The following is a 16341-nucleotide window of genomic DNA, read 5'->3' on the forward strand; positions in this document are numbered from 1 at the left end:
AAAGTAGACTCATAACTTTGTGGGGAGCCTGCTGGTTTGTTCAACCAAGCGAATGTGGAGGATTGAGTAATCTGGAAAGGCGTGATTTTGTCTGTATCCACCTTGACAAGCTGTTGACTTGTGGTCCTGCACTACCAGTGTCATCCCATGTGCTCACAGGCAGGGCAGCACTGCCCGTGCAGCCCCATGAGCTCCCCAAATGCGATCCCAGTCTCAAGAGCAGCAATGCAGCAGGGCAATTTCAGGCCACAGGCGATGCTGCACTCTGCTCTCCAAGCTGATGTCGGAGTAGAGCTGTGCCAGCAGCTCTGAGGTCATTGATGGACAAAATTATTCACTCATTTAAAGGACAGGCTGCTACAGGGCTGCTTTGTCTGATCATCAGAATCTTCAAAGGGGTGGGTTTCCATTCTTCACCTGAGACCAGAAGGGAGAGCCTGAAAATCCAGTGCTGAGGCTGAGAGGCCACCACAGGAAATTGCTCCAGTTCTTGAAGCCCGTCAATGAATGGTGAAAAGGCAGAGCTTGAAGAGGTCCACTACTCTCCTATGATGTGGCTCCTGTGGAAGAGTCCTCCTGTAGTCTAAAATGGTAGTTTACTGGACATCAGTCCTGACAGTGACTCTCTAGCTCTATGGCAGTGTTCTCATCCACCAGTAACAGCATTGCCCAAGAGGAGTAGGAAGAGAGGTGGGAATTGTCTTTGAGAGCAGCAGATGTAAACAAAAGTCTTCTCTGGTAAAACAGACACTCTCTGAGAGTGGTTGATGAGGTGAGATGCTCTCTTTTCTGTGTTCATCCTTACCTAGGATGACAGGGCTAGATTCCTCTGTACATGCTCTGCCCACTGTCAAATGTAGATGGTGAGTCTGTTGCCTGTCACTGACCTCTCCCATCGCAAAGGCTGCCTGAATCGTTAAGACTGGTTTTAATTAGATTTAATCGGAGTGCTATAAGGTTTGCTTTTCCTTTTGTCATGTACTAGAGTATCGTCTCTGCCTTCCCGTCTGTTAGCCTTTTGTTGTGCTGAAAGTCAGTTGCAATGTGGTGAACACTCCTTGAATGCTGCGAGTTTGGATCACATTCATGGATGAACCATATCCAGACTTTGGTAGCAAGAGCAGATCTCTGGCCGAATACAAAACAGACTAGGCCCTCTTCAGAGCAAATACACAATAAGAGGAAGAAGGATATTCAGAAAAAAAAATTGAGGAAAGAGCGGCTTAGCTGCAGATGAGTTTTCAGCAGTGCAGGTGCAGCATTTGCAGAGCATCCTGGACATGTGTTGAGCAGATGCATGCTGCAAAGATGCTGCCTCACTGCTGCATCTGTGGTTAGCCTTTGCTATCATCGTGTATCTTTTGGAAGGGGATGGAGGCAGGGAATGTGAAACACGCATCAATGCAATGTCAAGCTCCAGCAGCCTTCTTGGTCCTGGCTTTGTGCCTTAGCCTTTGTCCAGCTGCAGGCCCTTGAAAACTGAGCTCTGTGAGCCCGATGAGTGAGAAAGCAAGCTGCCTGCTTTCTCTAATCACAGCTCAACAGAAGAGATGCTGGTGAGGAGAGGTGAGAACCAGTCCTACTTCCATCATGGCTTGGTCAAACAGGTGACTTGTGTCTCGCCACCTCCCTGAGGTGCATGGTCCTGCTTGATGCAGGCTGCAGCTCTGCAGGTTGCTGAGCAGGTCAAAGCTGAAGCCATCCAGCCACTCTCCAGAAACAGTCTGTGCCCCCTCTATCCAAAGCAGACTTGCCCCCACCAGCATGTTTTTTGTTCTGGTGACCACGGACCACCATGCCACTTCTTCACAAGTGACCACAGTTGACATATACAGGAGTTGTGGCATGCCTGATACATCAGTATTCGGGAAGCATGAACAGATACAGGGCTCTAAGCTGTGCTCCACAAGCTATTGATGGGTGCTGAAGTCACCTCCTTTCTCTAACTATGTGCTTTAGCTTGCAGACTGGGATGCTGCTTTTGATGTCTCCAAACTATAAGTTCTTTTTCCTTAGACATTCAGCCATGCATATTTAAAGCTACATTTCATTAAATTAGGTCTGAAAATTCCCAGCAGAAATGTATTTTTGCGTTTTATTTTTATCCAGAGATGACCACATTTTTGTGTCCAGCAGACTTAGAAGATACATCAATTAATAGAGCCACTGATGACTAAATTGTAAACCAGAATATTTTCTCTCATTTAATGAAGTGTCTTGCATAAAAATAAACATAAGCCTCATGATGAGGAATTTAATTTTACTAAGATTTCCAAGTGTATTTCCTGTAAGTGCAAGGTATAATAAAGCTGAGATTTCACCATAAGAATGTGACTGTCTACTATAACCACTCATAATATTCATGGCCTTAGTATGGAGACCAGGTCATCAGTCTCATTATCCTTCCTGAGCCTTCCTACAAGTGGCATGTAATTAATTAATTCCTTATAGGAAAATTCTATAAAAATAGGTATTTGCTGCTGTATTAGCAAGAATTTATTAGTTTGGAGCAACACTGCAAGGGTATTTTCAAGCTCTTGTCTTGCATATGTGTCTGTGTCCCACACCTGCACCCTTTGTTAGTGCTTTTCAGATTTCTTGGGCCATATCCAGTTCTTCATCCTGCAGCAAACAAAATGACTGTGATATTTTCTTCGCTGCTGTTCATTAAATGGTCATTGACCTCTTCTAGTCTATGATTTTTTAACCTGCTCTCCTTACAAAATGAGTGACACAGCCCTGTTTGGTTGTAGTTTCTGCCCTAAGCTGCATGGAAACTGTCTTTAAACCGTGGTGTGCGGTTAGAGTATGTATGGGTGGGGGTGCTGGAAAACAGCTGGATTGTATGTGCAATTTGCGTTTTCCTATCAGAGGGCATTTAGCTGTACTTCCTTGATGGAGGCACTGTTAAGGTTAGGGATAAGTACACATTCTGTTGCCTGAGAAGTTGGTGGTGAGTAGCCAGGTCAACTCCGTGATAACTTAGTATTCACTTTGGCATCTATCTGAGAGTTGGTGTTTTATTTTCTTTCCATAATTTTTTACCAGTGCTACAGTTTATGCTCTGAGGACATTAATTTGGTGGCAGTTTACTCAGAGCAGCTATTCATGTAATAGTGACCCAGAAAGGAAAACCACTGAAACTTAAAAAAATTTATGGAAAAGATAGTCCAACTTACAGAAAGTAGCTGTGCAAGAACAGGTTGTTAAGCTTGACATCGACGTGTCTAATCAAACCTCCTCCACTGTATTTCAGGGACAGTCTGGTGGCTATCCCCTGACCTGGGTACACTACATACTCAGCTCTGACCTGGTGGCAACTTGAAAGCAGAGGCAGCATCCCTGTTCTCTTAGTTTGCATGTGTTGGCATCTCTGATGATAGTTTCTGCAGGAAGGGTATGGGCAAATAGTTTTAATACATAGAAATTGCAGCTTTGGATGGAAATGGCAAGAGCTATGGTAGATAATGAATTTTTTGATAGCAGCTAGTGTAAGATGGATGCTGAGCAGCAGGGATCATAACTCAAATAGATAGCTGGGATAAAGCAACACTCTTTGTGCTGGACATCACACGTGTGCAACAGGAAGGCACAACCCTGAGCCCAAATTGTTGCAGCCTACCCAGGTGAGACAGGCAATGGATCACGGAAAGAAATGTAATCTAACAAATTAATCTTACGGCATTTTTTCTTTAAATCTTTTGTCTGGTGTTTCTTGGGAAGGGATTACTTAGATGGGGAACTCTGTCAGGAAAGGAGAAGAAGAGGAGGGACAGGACTGAGTAAGAAGAGCAGGGAAACAAAAAGTCATGTCAGGTACTGAGGGATGTATTGAGAGGCTGATAAGGTCAAGGACTGGAGTATGTTAGAGCAGCTATGTACCAGAATGGCCACTGTTCTCCTGACATAGTGACCTTTACAGATTGTCTCTCAGTTTGCAAATGGTTCCGAAATGGTTATTAATTGACTTTTAACGTTTTCTTGAGTAGAATTTTCCCTGAGTGGAATATACTTTAGTGGATTTAAAAAAAAAAAAAAGAAGAAGAAACAAAATAAAAAAAAAAACCAAGGAAGTTTTACCCCTGTCTATGATCAGAATTTCTTTTTTTTTTTTCCAAGCAGCTTCATTTTTAGGGGAAATAATGGCCAGTGCCTTAGTGACTACACCTTTGGTGGTGATTTTGTGTTTGACTTTTTTCTATCTATGTACATCCTTTTTTATTTTTTCCGGAGAGGAGGAAAGGGCATGAAAGAGTTGCTTTCTTCCGAAGATAAAGCTCATGACATCTCCATTTCTTATTAACTCTGGCAGAGGTTGATCCTGTGTTAGAGGTTAACCTAGGTTGGCTTCATAAGTGTAGTCATGATCATCGCATGTGAGAACAGAGAATTCCGCTGTATTGCTGGCTTACGTGCATCTCCATGTTATAGCATATCTTCTCTTATTGCTTTGCTCCTGCTTGTGAAGAGCTCAAAGAAAGATTTATGTTTGTTTTAGTCACCTGCCTGTCTGATGAGACCGCAGAGGCTTAGGCAAGGGAAGAGTCAAAGGCATTCACTCCTATTGCTTGGCAGGCTGTAAAGCAGGAACATTTTGAATGTGATCCCTTGCCTATTTTGGGAAACTTATAAAATTTTCAGAGGTAGGCCAGTTATTTTTAAGCCTCTCTGGACATGCTTTTAATGCAGGATTTGTTCTGGATGCTGTCAAGGTCAACCATTTGCTTTGTGAAAAAATTTCCCTCCGCTGGGGAAATATCTGGAAGATCTAATTAGTTGTGTGCCTTGGTCCTCTTTCATTTCCTCACAGCCTGCTAAATCCATCACTAGACCTTTCAGCTTCAGCCAAGATGGATTGCATTGGTTCTGGTCTGGCTTCCCCTGGCTTCATCCATTTTATTTGCAGGTTTTCTGTGGACTATTTGAGGAGAACATTGCAGTACAGCTGTGCAGAGACAGTCTACCTCTACCAAAATGCAGGGAGGACGGTGTTTGGAAGATAAAGTCTTGAAACTGAGGAGCTGAAAATATCAGCAACATGGGTATTTTCCTTGGATCTGACTCTTTGCTGCCACCTTGGATCTCTTATTAAGTTGCACACATTTTACATTCTTTTAAGTAGTGTTGTGAATATGAAACGAAATAGAAAATTGATGCCTACAATGAGACCCTGATTAATGAAGCTTCCCTCCTGCATCTCAATTCTGTGGAAAAAGAACCCATCCAGGGAAATGCTGAGCTCTTCCCACTGCTTTTGGAAGCAGTAGGGATTGCTGCATGCTCCATATCAATTGGATTTGGGTTCTGAATTTTATTTTGCTAGAGCTTAGGAATCAAAATAGCTGACATCTGTAATGAACAAGAGGACACGAATTATGTAGACAGATAAAATATCAGTTCCTGCTACACTTTTATCTTCACCTCTGCAAATGATAAACTTCAAATTTCCCATATGGAAGCCCTGTGTATAAATTAATTTCTTGATGTTTGGGCTTCTTGAATCTCCATGGATGCTACATGTAGTAGCTTTCATATCTCCTATCTCAGTTTTAAGGCAGCAGCTCCCTTTATACCGTGGTAGCAATGCTGTGTGAGATTTGGGATATGAAGACAATGGACTCAATTAGGATAGAGCGTGAGTTCAACTTTAAAGGACTGTGTAGTGTTTTCCTGACTAATTCTGATGCCACTGAAGATAGTGCACTTTCAAAAGTTGTTCTCTGAATCCTGTTCTCTTATTTACATATTTTGTCACTGTTACCTAGAAGGAAAAGGCTGATAGTTTAATCTTTGTCCTGGCACTATTAAAAGAAGTAATTCTTAGACAATTTTCTGTTGCTTTGTATAGAGAAACTGTATGTTTAGCTTTACTTCTGATTTCAGCAATGCCCAGCACTATCAGAATATCCTGCTCCAGCCTTCTGTAGTTTTACACTCTTGTTTTAATGCTGTTGGCCACATCTTTGTGTGTCTCTTAAAAGCAGATGGTTTATTGGACAAGTGAAGTTAGACCTAGCATTCAGTTCAGGTGTGTTTCTGCCTGTCTGTAGCATGCTAACTTTTTCATGACATCTAATCAGCTCCAGAACTGGGGTAATACTTCAGATAACATTGGAAATATCTGTACTAATGCTGAAGGAACACAAAAGAGCCGGACAGCCTGCCTTGGACTGGAATAGTTACTGGTGGGATGTATCTGTGATACCTCACTTGAGGAGAGGCAGGACAAGGCAAGGAGGGATGATTGAGCGGTCCATGTGCAGTCTTGCTGTCATTGGGATTTGGTCATGATGCACATGGCCAAAAGAACGGGTGGCACTGGTTGGATTTTTTTTCCAGATTTTTTTTTTTAAACCAGAACATGCTGATTTATCTAGATTAAAACACTCCACGACTTGATTTCAGTGTAGTTTTTCTTAGAAAATGACCAGGTGGCCTGCTTGCTTAATTTCCTGCCAGTGAAGGGTTTCTGGGCTGTGTTTGCTGAGCCTAAGTTCAGACACAATGAAACGTGATACCTGCTAGCACTAAACAATGCAGTTTGTGGTTGTGTGTAGCCTTTACAATCCTTGCCCTACTTAGATATCTCCTACGTTGGGTTTCTTTTAACCTTTAAAACTTTTGACCTAAATGAAGGGCAGGACTAATCGTGTTTTATTGAATGCTACGTCTCCGGTTTCCGAGATGAGGAAATGTGAGTCTAGGGGCTTCCCCAACAGTGAATTTCTGTAAGGAAGGCAGGATCTACTTTTGATGAAATCCAGGATGAAATAGCTTTCTAATAATGTTGAAGGCTGGAAAAAGTGCACAGGAAAGAACCAGAAATTGCAGGGTGGGGTTTTCTTTTCCTGGTCTCCCGAAGAGATAGTGATTTGAGGTTGCTGGTCTTGAAAGGTGGGTGTAGTAATGGTGTATAGAAGCGTGTCTTAATTTTCTCAGCTTCCCTCTTTGGCATGTCTTAGCCCATGAGCATGGAGCAGGTATCAATAACTGGAAAACCTGTGCTCTACTGCAACTGACGGTGACTTCTCCCACACAGGGGCAAGCAGGAGAAAAGAGCTGCAGTGCCCAGTCTGGCAGGGCTGCTTTGGTGGTGGCTCCTAGCAGGAGGTGCTGTGGGTGGTGTCAAGGATGGGGAATGTGTCAGCCAGGGCATGAGACTTTCGGGGCTGGGACGCTTCCTCGTTAGGCCCGGGATTCTCCTGACAGAAGCCATATGCAAGGCTGGAAGGAGAGTGCTATACAACAGAAGGGGAAGTGAAGTGCTCTGGCCTGAAACACACACAGAAAGGGAACATCCATTAAAATAGTGTGAGAGGTGGTTCAATTTGCAAGAACGATAAACCACCAACAAAAAAACATCACAAACAACAAGCCCTTGCATGGGCACAAAGCCTGTCTGAGTTTCTGGGGCTTGTTGTGGCAGTGGGAGCATGGATAAACCAAGCCTGCCCTGACACCTGGCGCAAACCTTTCTCTCATGATGTCATCTCTTTATGGAGGGATGCGTGCCTTGACTGCTTTATCCAGGTGTGAGACATTACTGTTTAAGCCAAGGTTTGTATCAAGTCCAAGGAAAACTTCAGAGCTCTTTTCTGAATCAAAGCATGCAGTTATATTTGTGACAGGCCTTGAAATCTGAAAATTTGTTTTTTTTTTTTTCTCTTTCCCTTTCCCTTAACACCAGAGGACAGGACAGCACAAAAAGCTGGGTAACCTCATCGTGTAATAATCACAGCTTCTGTTTTTCCATACAGGCTGTGAGTTTTATGTCTGTACGCACTGAGGGTGCATTTCACCTGCCTGACTCTGGTTGTGTGCAGTGTAAATGGCTCAGCCTCAGCCCCCCTTCCCCCCCTCCCCCGTGTGTGTGGCACTCAGCACTGTGACAAAAGGGGTGGTCAGAGATCCACTTTAGGAGGGCAAGGTCTCCATATCTGGTGTCCCAGCAATAGCGGTGAGTGAGCAAAGCTTCTTGACGTAGTTGCAAGCCCAGGCGCTGCCAGTCCAGCCCTGGAAGTTGCTCCATGAGCTTCATTAATCCTGCCCTGAGGGCAGCAGTATGCCCACAGGATGCTCCTCAGCCCTCTGCTCATACCAGGGCTCCTGCCTTGCACTGCACAGTGGAGGCGGACCCAACATTAGCTGCTGAGCAACGGGATATTGAGGTACCTGACTGCTGGTGATTATTGAAAATGGCTGAGCTATCCAGGCAGCCCTCCCCTGCGCATCCTTCCCCCAGCTGTCTGTCTCTGTGCATATTTAGACTCTGAGCTTGAAAACATTAAAGAAAAAAACCCTAAAAACAGTCCTTGAAGTCAGAGATGCTTGAGGGAGGTGGGAGAATCCAGGGCTGCCTTCATCACATCATGCTTGTCACAGCTGGTGTTGCATAAAATGGGGCTGAGTCTCCAAGAAGTTGCTCTGACCCTTCTGTCCCCCAGGGACTGTGGGGGGAATGAAGTCCCAGCCCTCCAAAGAGCAGCTACCGACAATTCTTCCACAGCTCCTAATGTTTGGGCAGGTTTTTAGAAGCAAACTTTACTTTTTTTTTTTTTTTTTTTCGGCCCTTGCTAGTGCTTGTTTTTCTGTACCACTAAAGGTGTCTTGTTTGGGGCATCGTAGTTTCTGCAGCTGCCAGTTTGGTTCTTCTGTGTCTGCTGAGGAGCTGGGGTGGGGTTGTGCCCTCTGTTTAACACAGGCTGTAGTTGTCATACTATCATCAGGACAAATCTTAATTCTTGGAGGGGCTATGTGAAGGCCAAGTTTTGCTGTAGAAGTCCACCGGTGGAGCAGGACTGCTGCTCTGCTGCTCCACCTGTGCCAACTGTTGCAAGTGTTTATAAATAAAGCTACTCTAGATAGTGAATTTTGGCTCAAGGAGGCTCTAGAAGTCAAAAGACTTATGGTCACTTTCCTCTGCCTTGCCAGGATATCTGAAATATTTCGTACATCTGCAGGAGAAGATCATATTGATCATATCTATATGTCTACTTGCCGCTGTTCATCTTCATGATTTCCTAATAATTTTCCATTTGGCCCCTGAACTATGTGATCATAGTCTGAAGGGAAATGTTAAAGTGGGAAAGAAATGGGGAAGACTGGGGAGAGTCTGCATTGCAGAAGGTGCACAGATTTTCTTTTTAGGCCTTTCAGGTGTGAATGGACCCACACTGAGTATTGGGCCTGATCCACGGGTCATGCTGGCCATAGAATTAGGCTGGTGTCGTGGTTTCTAGTCAAATGAAGGAAATGCGTCATTAATCAGGTACAACCATACAGCTCATTTCCACAGCCTGTTGGGGTGAGAGGAAGAGTAGGAGAAGATGTGTGTAGTGATGGTGAATGGCAGGAGCTGAGTGTATTCCTGCTGCCATGTTTTCAGGCCAGTGCTATCCTGTTCTTCTATCTGCCCTTGTCCCTCTTACTTCTAAAGAAAACCAACCTAAAAACCAAGCCAAGCAAGAAGTCAGTACATTCGTTGTTCCCTTGATTGCATGATGGAGCAGAGAGAGAGGGATAAAAAGCGTATCTTGAAAATAAGGAAACAAGGTTTGCCTTCAGGTAGGCATTAGTTATGCAGCTTGTGTTCTGTTAAATAAAGGTCATGAAAAGGTTTGCAGAGAAGTCCTCTGTTTTTTCCTCTTCATGAGCAAAATTCCAGTGCTGCAACCCAAGTCACACAACTGTGGCCTGTCTTTGTGAAAACATCCCTTCTTCACCGTGCCAGGCTTGCTGGGCTTTCAGACATCGCGAAGAACTGCAGGATTTCCTTAAACCAATGTAAAGAGCTCTATTTAGAAACAGAATAGGAATGAGCCATCAAGAGGCTTTACTCCTTTTCCCCCCCTCCAAGTCTGTATGTACCATAAATTGGATAGCCCCCCTTGAGGGCATGGGGAAACCACACTCTTAAAAAGCATAGTAAAGGGTTAGTAATTGTTTCAAACAGCCGACTAAAAATGCTTTTTATTACAAGGCTTGAGTTCTCTTTCAATTGTGAAGCTACTTGTTCATTTTGGCAGTGAAGGCTGCTTTTACCTCTCCCTGGGGACAGTGGTAAAACTTTCAACAGCTCAGGCACAGTAATAAGCCTTTTGTTAAACTGGAAGTGAGAAACCAAAAGTTGTTCTGCAGATTTCAGAGTCCCCCACAGCTCACTTTTAGACTTTGCTGATAGAACTACTCCCTCTGAAAAAGCTTTTGTTAAGAAAGAAGAGGAAGAGAGGTGAAGATAGTGTTGTATGTTGATGGAACCAAACACAGGGGATGCCTGTGGGTAGGTGAGCTGCACTCAGCTCTTAGTTGGTGGGTAGAATACCAAGAATTCAGCAGTTTTCACACAGTTGCGCTGAAAGATGGACAGGGGCTGGATTTATTCGTATTGCCACTGTGGGCAGGAGAGCAGAAATCCCTGCTAATCCTGTCCTGAAGGTGTGACAGAAATGCCAGCGCCTGTCGCAGCTGGTAAGGGGGAGAAAGGGAGGCTTAGGAAGACAGGGATGTGATGTGTTTCCCTGGCAGTGCTGCACCCTCGTGTGCTCTGAATGGGAGCCTGGTGGGGACATGTCTTCCCTACAGCTCTGGGAGGTGTGTAGGAAGGAGGGGAATGAGCTAGGAAGAGTCAAAATTGCTGGGTGAGATTACTTTCTCTCTGGTATAGAAAAGATCTCCGGCCTCTGAGGACACGTTAATTTGCTTTTGTCTTTCTGGTCTCCTCTCTTTATTCTCTCTTTTTGTGGTTTCTTTTCTTTCACTGCATCTTTCCACCTGTATCCTTTTTCAATGCATCTATTTAGTATCCTTCCTCGCCCTGGTATTTTCCTTAGGTGGCTCTGATTATTCAGCAGTTCTTCTGAATGCAGTTCCCTCTCCAGAGAGGGAGAAATACTGCACCTGCTGCCACTGCCGCAGATATAGGTCAAGCAGAGGACGGGCTCCTTTGCCTGACATTGCTGAGCATCAGGATGATGGAAAGGGCACAGTGGGAAAGCAGTGATGGGGGTGCACCCTGCATAGTGCTTTTTAAGCCAGCCTAGGTAAAAAAAGTCTAAAAGCTGCTTTCCTTTTTCCCTTCAGGAAGGCTTTGCCTGAATTAATTCACGCCAAGTTGTATGAGAAGCAGCTGAAAAGTCTTACAACATAGTTCAGCGGGGATTTTTTAGGGGCAACATATCTGTGAACAGGGATCCCCTCTACAAACATCAGCAGGGCAAACTTGGTGTTACAGTGTTGAATTTCAAGATTTCACAGCAATATAAATATGTTCACAAGGAAAAAATGAGGAGCAGACAGAAGAATCCTGTCAGGACATATCTTCTGCTCCCGCCCCTCGACAGTGGGCTGGAGGAGCTAGTAAGTAGTTCTGGGGGAATCCAGAAAATGTTTGCAGAGCTGGCACTCAGGGCTGGCCCTTCATGTCCCGCCTTTGGCCACGCCATGGGAATGAGTTATGTCTTTACAGCCTTGAGGGAGGTATGTCAGAGTCAGATGATGATCAGCAGCCAGTGCAGGCATCATCCCTGTCATGGCCATCGTACACGATGTCAGTGTATGGCACAACGTGGACTTCCCCTACATCCTTGCTGGTGGTGGGAGCCTGTGTACCCTGGCTGCCCTGCCCCGTGTTGCCCTCTGCTTGGGTGTCTCAGGCAAGAGGCTGGGCACTGGTGTCCCACTGGTGTCCTCCAGCCCTGTGTTGGGGAAGAAGCTCGTGGGCAGCCAGGGGTTTGCTTGCTCTATAGCCTGGGGAGTATTCCCAAAACTGGCATTAAGAAGGACGGGACGTCGCACAGGTGGTTCAGGTAGTTTTTTTTGTGGTTCAGGTAGTTTTTGTGGCAAAATTCAGGAGAGGTGAGGTTGCCACAGTTGTTATTAGCTTTTGTTAAGAGTGATGGAATTGGCCACCTCTCTCAGTGAGCAGAAAGTTGGTTCCTGTAGGTAGTACACTGTATCCTCTCTTGGCAGTCATCAGCTTTGTGGTGATGAGTCCAAGATATTTGTCCTCCAGTGACAATTTTAACATAACACTTCCAGATGCTGGAAATGAATTTTCTCTGTCCATCCCTCTGGAGTAAGTGAGTTTTCCTTCTGCCAGCACAACAGCACCAATGAATCTCTTCAGGATCACTGTGCATTAACGTTGGATGCCTTCCCTGCCAGGTCCTGAAGGCTTTCTCTTCTTGCTTTGCAGATCACAGGCGTTATCCTTCTCGCAGTTGGCGTCTGGGGCAAGCTCACCCTTGGCACGTACATCTCTCTCATTGCTGAGAACTCCACCAATGCCCCCTATGTGCTCATCGGAACGGGTACCACAATCATTGTCTTTGGGCTTTTTGGCTGTTTTGCCACTTGTCGTGGCAGCCCATGGATGCTGAAACTGGTAAGCATGCCAAAGTGCCTTAAGCAAGAGGTGAAGAGTGTTTGTTGATGTGCTGGGATTCCCCCAAACCCCTGCCAAGCTTCACCAGATGTTAACGTGGTGTTTTAGGCACATAAACTACATTTTATTGATCTTAATGTTCAACACGTGTGTCTTTTGGACAAAAAAGGGGAAAAAATATTTGCCAAAACCAGTTGTTGATTGAGTATGAATGAATTTTGCTACCGCAGAACATACAGCTCATGTGTGGTTGGGAGCAGTGTGAAATGCTGCTGATGAATTACTCTGTGAGTAATTCTACAACTGTTCTGTTTTTCTGTCAGCCAGATATATAGGTATATTTACAATCTTAAAAATGTCTGAAGTATCATAAATGTGAAATTCATTTGAAGCATATTTTAAAGGAGTCATTTTAATACCCTGATGTGAAATCTATGGGGAAAATAGTTGGTACCTTCCAAACACACATCAGCCTTTCTTTTTCTCCTAACATTCACTAGAACAAAACAAATCAACCACAGAAAACAAAGCTCTGTATTGTATGTTTGTCCTCATCTCAAAAGCACCATAGACTCGAGGTATACCAAGCAGCTGTCTCTCAGCCCAATTTAACCTTTTTTTCTATATATTTCTCTGTTCTGAGTTTTCCAGCCCACCTTAAAATGCAAAGTAACTGTAGCTAAGGCAAACCTATATGATAAAGTGTATTTCTAGGAATATTAAGGTGAAAAATCCTACATGCGCAATGCTTTCAAGGGTGGGGATTGTACTTGTGATGCCCTGAGATAGTGGAAAGGGGCTTGGCAATGTATCATCTGCTACAATAATTTGGGGCTGATTTTTCTAAGGAGATGGGATGATTATTCTCCAGCTTGAACTGGATTTTTCAAAAAGGACATCTTAAAGAGAGTTAACTTCCTCAGTTGATGACACAGGAGGAGAGAGGAAGCAGCTGCATATTGGTCAGCAGGTGTGTGCTGTTGGCCAGTTGGCATGTACCTCATGCTGTTTTAAGCACACCACTGCTGTCTCTTGCTGGTGATGTGCTGTCACGGCACGTGGAGAGCCTTGTCAGGGTAACTGCAGTCCAAATTGGGAAGGGATAAAGGAGAAAGATCTAAATCCGTAGGAATTCAGGCTCTGCTAATCCCTCTGTAAGTCATGTAACTTTTTTAAAGGTATACCACTTAGGCTGTCATGTGCTGTTCCAAGCACATTGTTTTACTTTCACTGTATGCATAACAAATATTCAAAACTTTCTTTGTCTCATGAACAGAATACAGTGAATTGACAGCTGCATTAATTGTATACAATGATTTTTCTACTTCTGCATTCACTGTGTCCATTAAAAATAAATTTCCCTCTTGCCACTAAATCCTGCAAGGACTGAATTTAATTTAAAATGTTTCCTTTTTTAATTAACTGTTATTTAGCACATGGAGAAAAAAGGTAATTTTCCCTTGAGACAATTAAGCCTCATCTTCAAATTTTACCATCCTACTTTGCATTTTTTTCTTTACCTTTGTTATATCTGTTTAGATGTATTTTTAATAGTTTGTGAGTGTCTACACTCAAAGCACTGTTTTATTTAGCTCCAGATCCAAATGCTGGTCCTCACGCCAAACACCAGCCTCGGCTCAGCGAAGTATTTGAGGCATCTGTCTAATATTACTGTGAGAATATTTCCAGTGAAGTCAGTGGCTCAGTTCATTCATTGGAGAAGCTTCAGTAATCAGGCAGCAAATCCCAGTCTAGCAGTGAGACAGATAAACACAAACCAAAACACCTGGAGAAGCCTATTTGCTTTAGCAGAGCACCGTGCAACCATAAAGGGTCTGTTTGTATTCTTTATCGCAAGATCAAAACCCAAGTGACTTGGATCCATTTCTGTCATGTGAGTGTGTTTTAGTTTATATAAGAACACTAAGAAATGTGGGAACAATGTCAGAAAAAAACAGAAATCAGACAACAGATATGTTTATGAGTTGTATAAACAACGTATTCAGGCAATAACCTATGTATTGCCTCCAAAAGACCTTTGGTTTATTGACATCCTTAAAGGATGTCTAGAGTGGAAAGTTAAATTTTATGTGGTAACTGAGCAATATCTGTGCTGAGACAAAAGCCTGTCACGTTCTGACTTCTCTTGCCTTCTTCCTTTTCAGTATGCCATGTTCCTATCCCTGGTGTTCCTGGCTGAGCTAGTGGCTGGCATTTCAGGGTTTGTGTTTCGCCACGAGGTAGGTGGAAATGTGCTGAGTTTGTATATGGCAGTGCCTCCCTGGGCAAGGGCTGCTGAGAAGTTCTCTGGAGTGTGGAAAATGTGTAGGCTGCTGAGCTCGGCAGCTCCATATGCATCTCCAGGGATGTGGCTGTTGTGCAACAACAACATGTACAGCTCTTAAAGACTGGTGTGAATCTGAATGAAGGGATTTAGCCAAAGCTCTTGGCCTCAGCTGCTTGATAATTTACTTTGGAGCTATCGAGTTTTGTGTGTCCATCATGTAAGATCTTCTTTACTCTTTTACATATGCTGTGGGCTGCAAAATAGATTAATACTTTTCTTAAACTCAGTTTCTTCAGCCAGGCAAGCCCTTGTTTATTCAAGGCAGAGAGCACTTCTGCATCAGAACAGACTTGTAATTTTTTTTTTTTTTTTTTTTTTTTTTGAGGGGAGGGAGTGGGATGGGATTTTGTTTCTATCCTGAGAATAAGGAGAGATTAGAAATAGAGTGAGGTAAGAAACTGGGGCAAGAAGAAGCTTTACAAAAGCATGATGGTCCAGATATGTAGTAGCACTTCTGCTTTATCCACTGTCGTCAGGTCAATTTCTGGCTTTAAGTCCATGGACGTACATGCCATTAGTGCCAAACCAGGACAACCCTAGAGACCCTCTTTGTCACTTCATTTTGTATGAACTGTTTTTCTAGTTCGCACTTTTGACAGGAGATTTTCTTTGCTATAGGTTTTTCTGGTGTCTACTCTTGCAAGTGGTGGATAGTTTTTAATTTAATCCTGAAATACCTGTCTCTCTGCTGTGGATTGAAATTTCACCTGGCCTGACCTGTGGCAGCCTCAGTGTCAGGTCAATGCTGCCTTTTGGGCAACACAGTCTCTTGTGAAGGTCACAGCCATGTGCGTTGCACAGATTATCTGCTACCCAGCCCCTTCACCACCCATTCAAAGTGGGATTTTTTTAGTGATGAGCCTGACCTTCTCCAGCTGAGAGATCTCTGGTCCTTTATGCAATGGCCTTTGGTGCTGGGGGCAAGGGCTGCCACCTGGTCAGGGGATTCATATTTTCTTTTGATGTCACTGGCTTGTGTCACCAAGGAGCATACACAGGCTTTGGCTCCCATCAGGCATCTATGAGCAGAGAGAAACACACAGCCTCCTTCAGACTTAGTGCCGGATAAAACTGTTTGGGGAAAAAGCATCAAAGGATATCTTTCTTACAGCTTAAGTAATTTTCTATTTTTTAAAATTAAACACTTTGCTGGGATAGTTTTCTTCCTATGCCAAATAGACTCCACTTGGAAAATGGCATGCATGACTTCAACAGTTAAAAGGGAGCTCTGCCAGCTCTGAAAACACATTTAAAAATGAGTGAGAAGGTCTAGCTTGGGTGCCTTGTTAGGTCTGGAAATATATTTGCTTCCTGTGAAAACTGCTGCAGATGTTACGCTTTTTGTTGCTCACATGGGCTGTTTATTTCCTTGCCCCCACAGATCAAGGATACTTTCCTTAGGACATATACTGAGGCAATCCAGAATTACAACAAGAATGATGAGCGAAGCCATGCAGTGGATAACGTACAGGAAAGTGTAAGTCTAAAACTGGATATTAAAAATTAATAAATAAAGAGAGACAAAGCGTACATTCAGATTCAATCATAGAGCATGAAATGTGGATAGCTCAATCTGCAAGGTGTATATTGCAAGCAAAATTAGAGGGTGGCA

At 43.8% G+C, this 16341-nt stretch overlaps 1 protein-coding gene across 1 annotated transcript in view; it reads left to right on the top strand.

The window, feature by feature from the left end:
• Positions 1-16341, top strand: part of TSPAN7 (tetraspanin 7) — a 100493-nt gene that overhangs the window by 68968 nt on the left and 15184 nt on the right. Inside the window, exons 2-4 of the mRNA XM_054071668.1 lie at positions 12194-12382; positions 14548-14622; positions 16111-16206. Coding sequence (XP_053927643.1) covers positions 12194-12382; positions 14548-14622; positions 16111-16206 — 360 coding nt within the window. The remainder of the gene's footprint in view (positions 1-12193; positions 12383-14547; positions 14623-16110; positions 16207-16341) is intronic.

This window comes from Cuculus canorus, chromosome 1 (assembly GCF_017976375.1).
Source record: "Cuculus canorus isolate bCucCan1 chromosome 1, bCucCan1.pri, whole genome shotgun sequence".
Classification (NCBI taxonomy): Eukaryota; Metazoa; Chordata; class Aves; order Cuculiformes; family Cuculidae; genus Cuculus; species Cuculus canorus.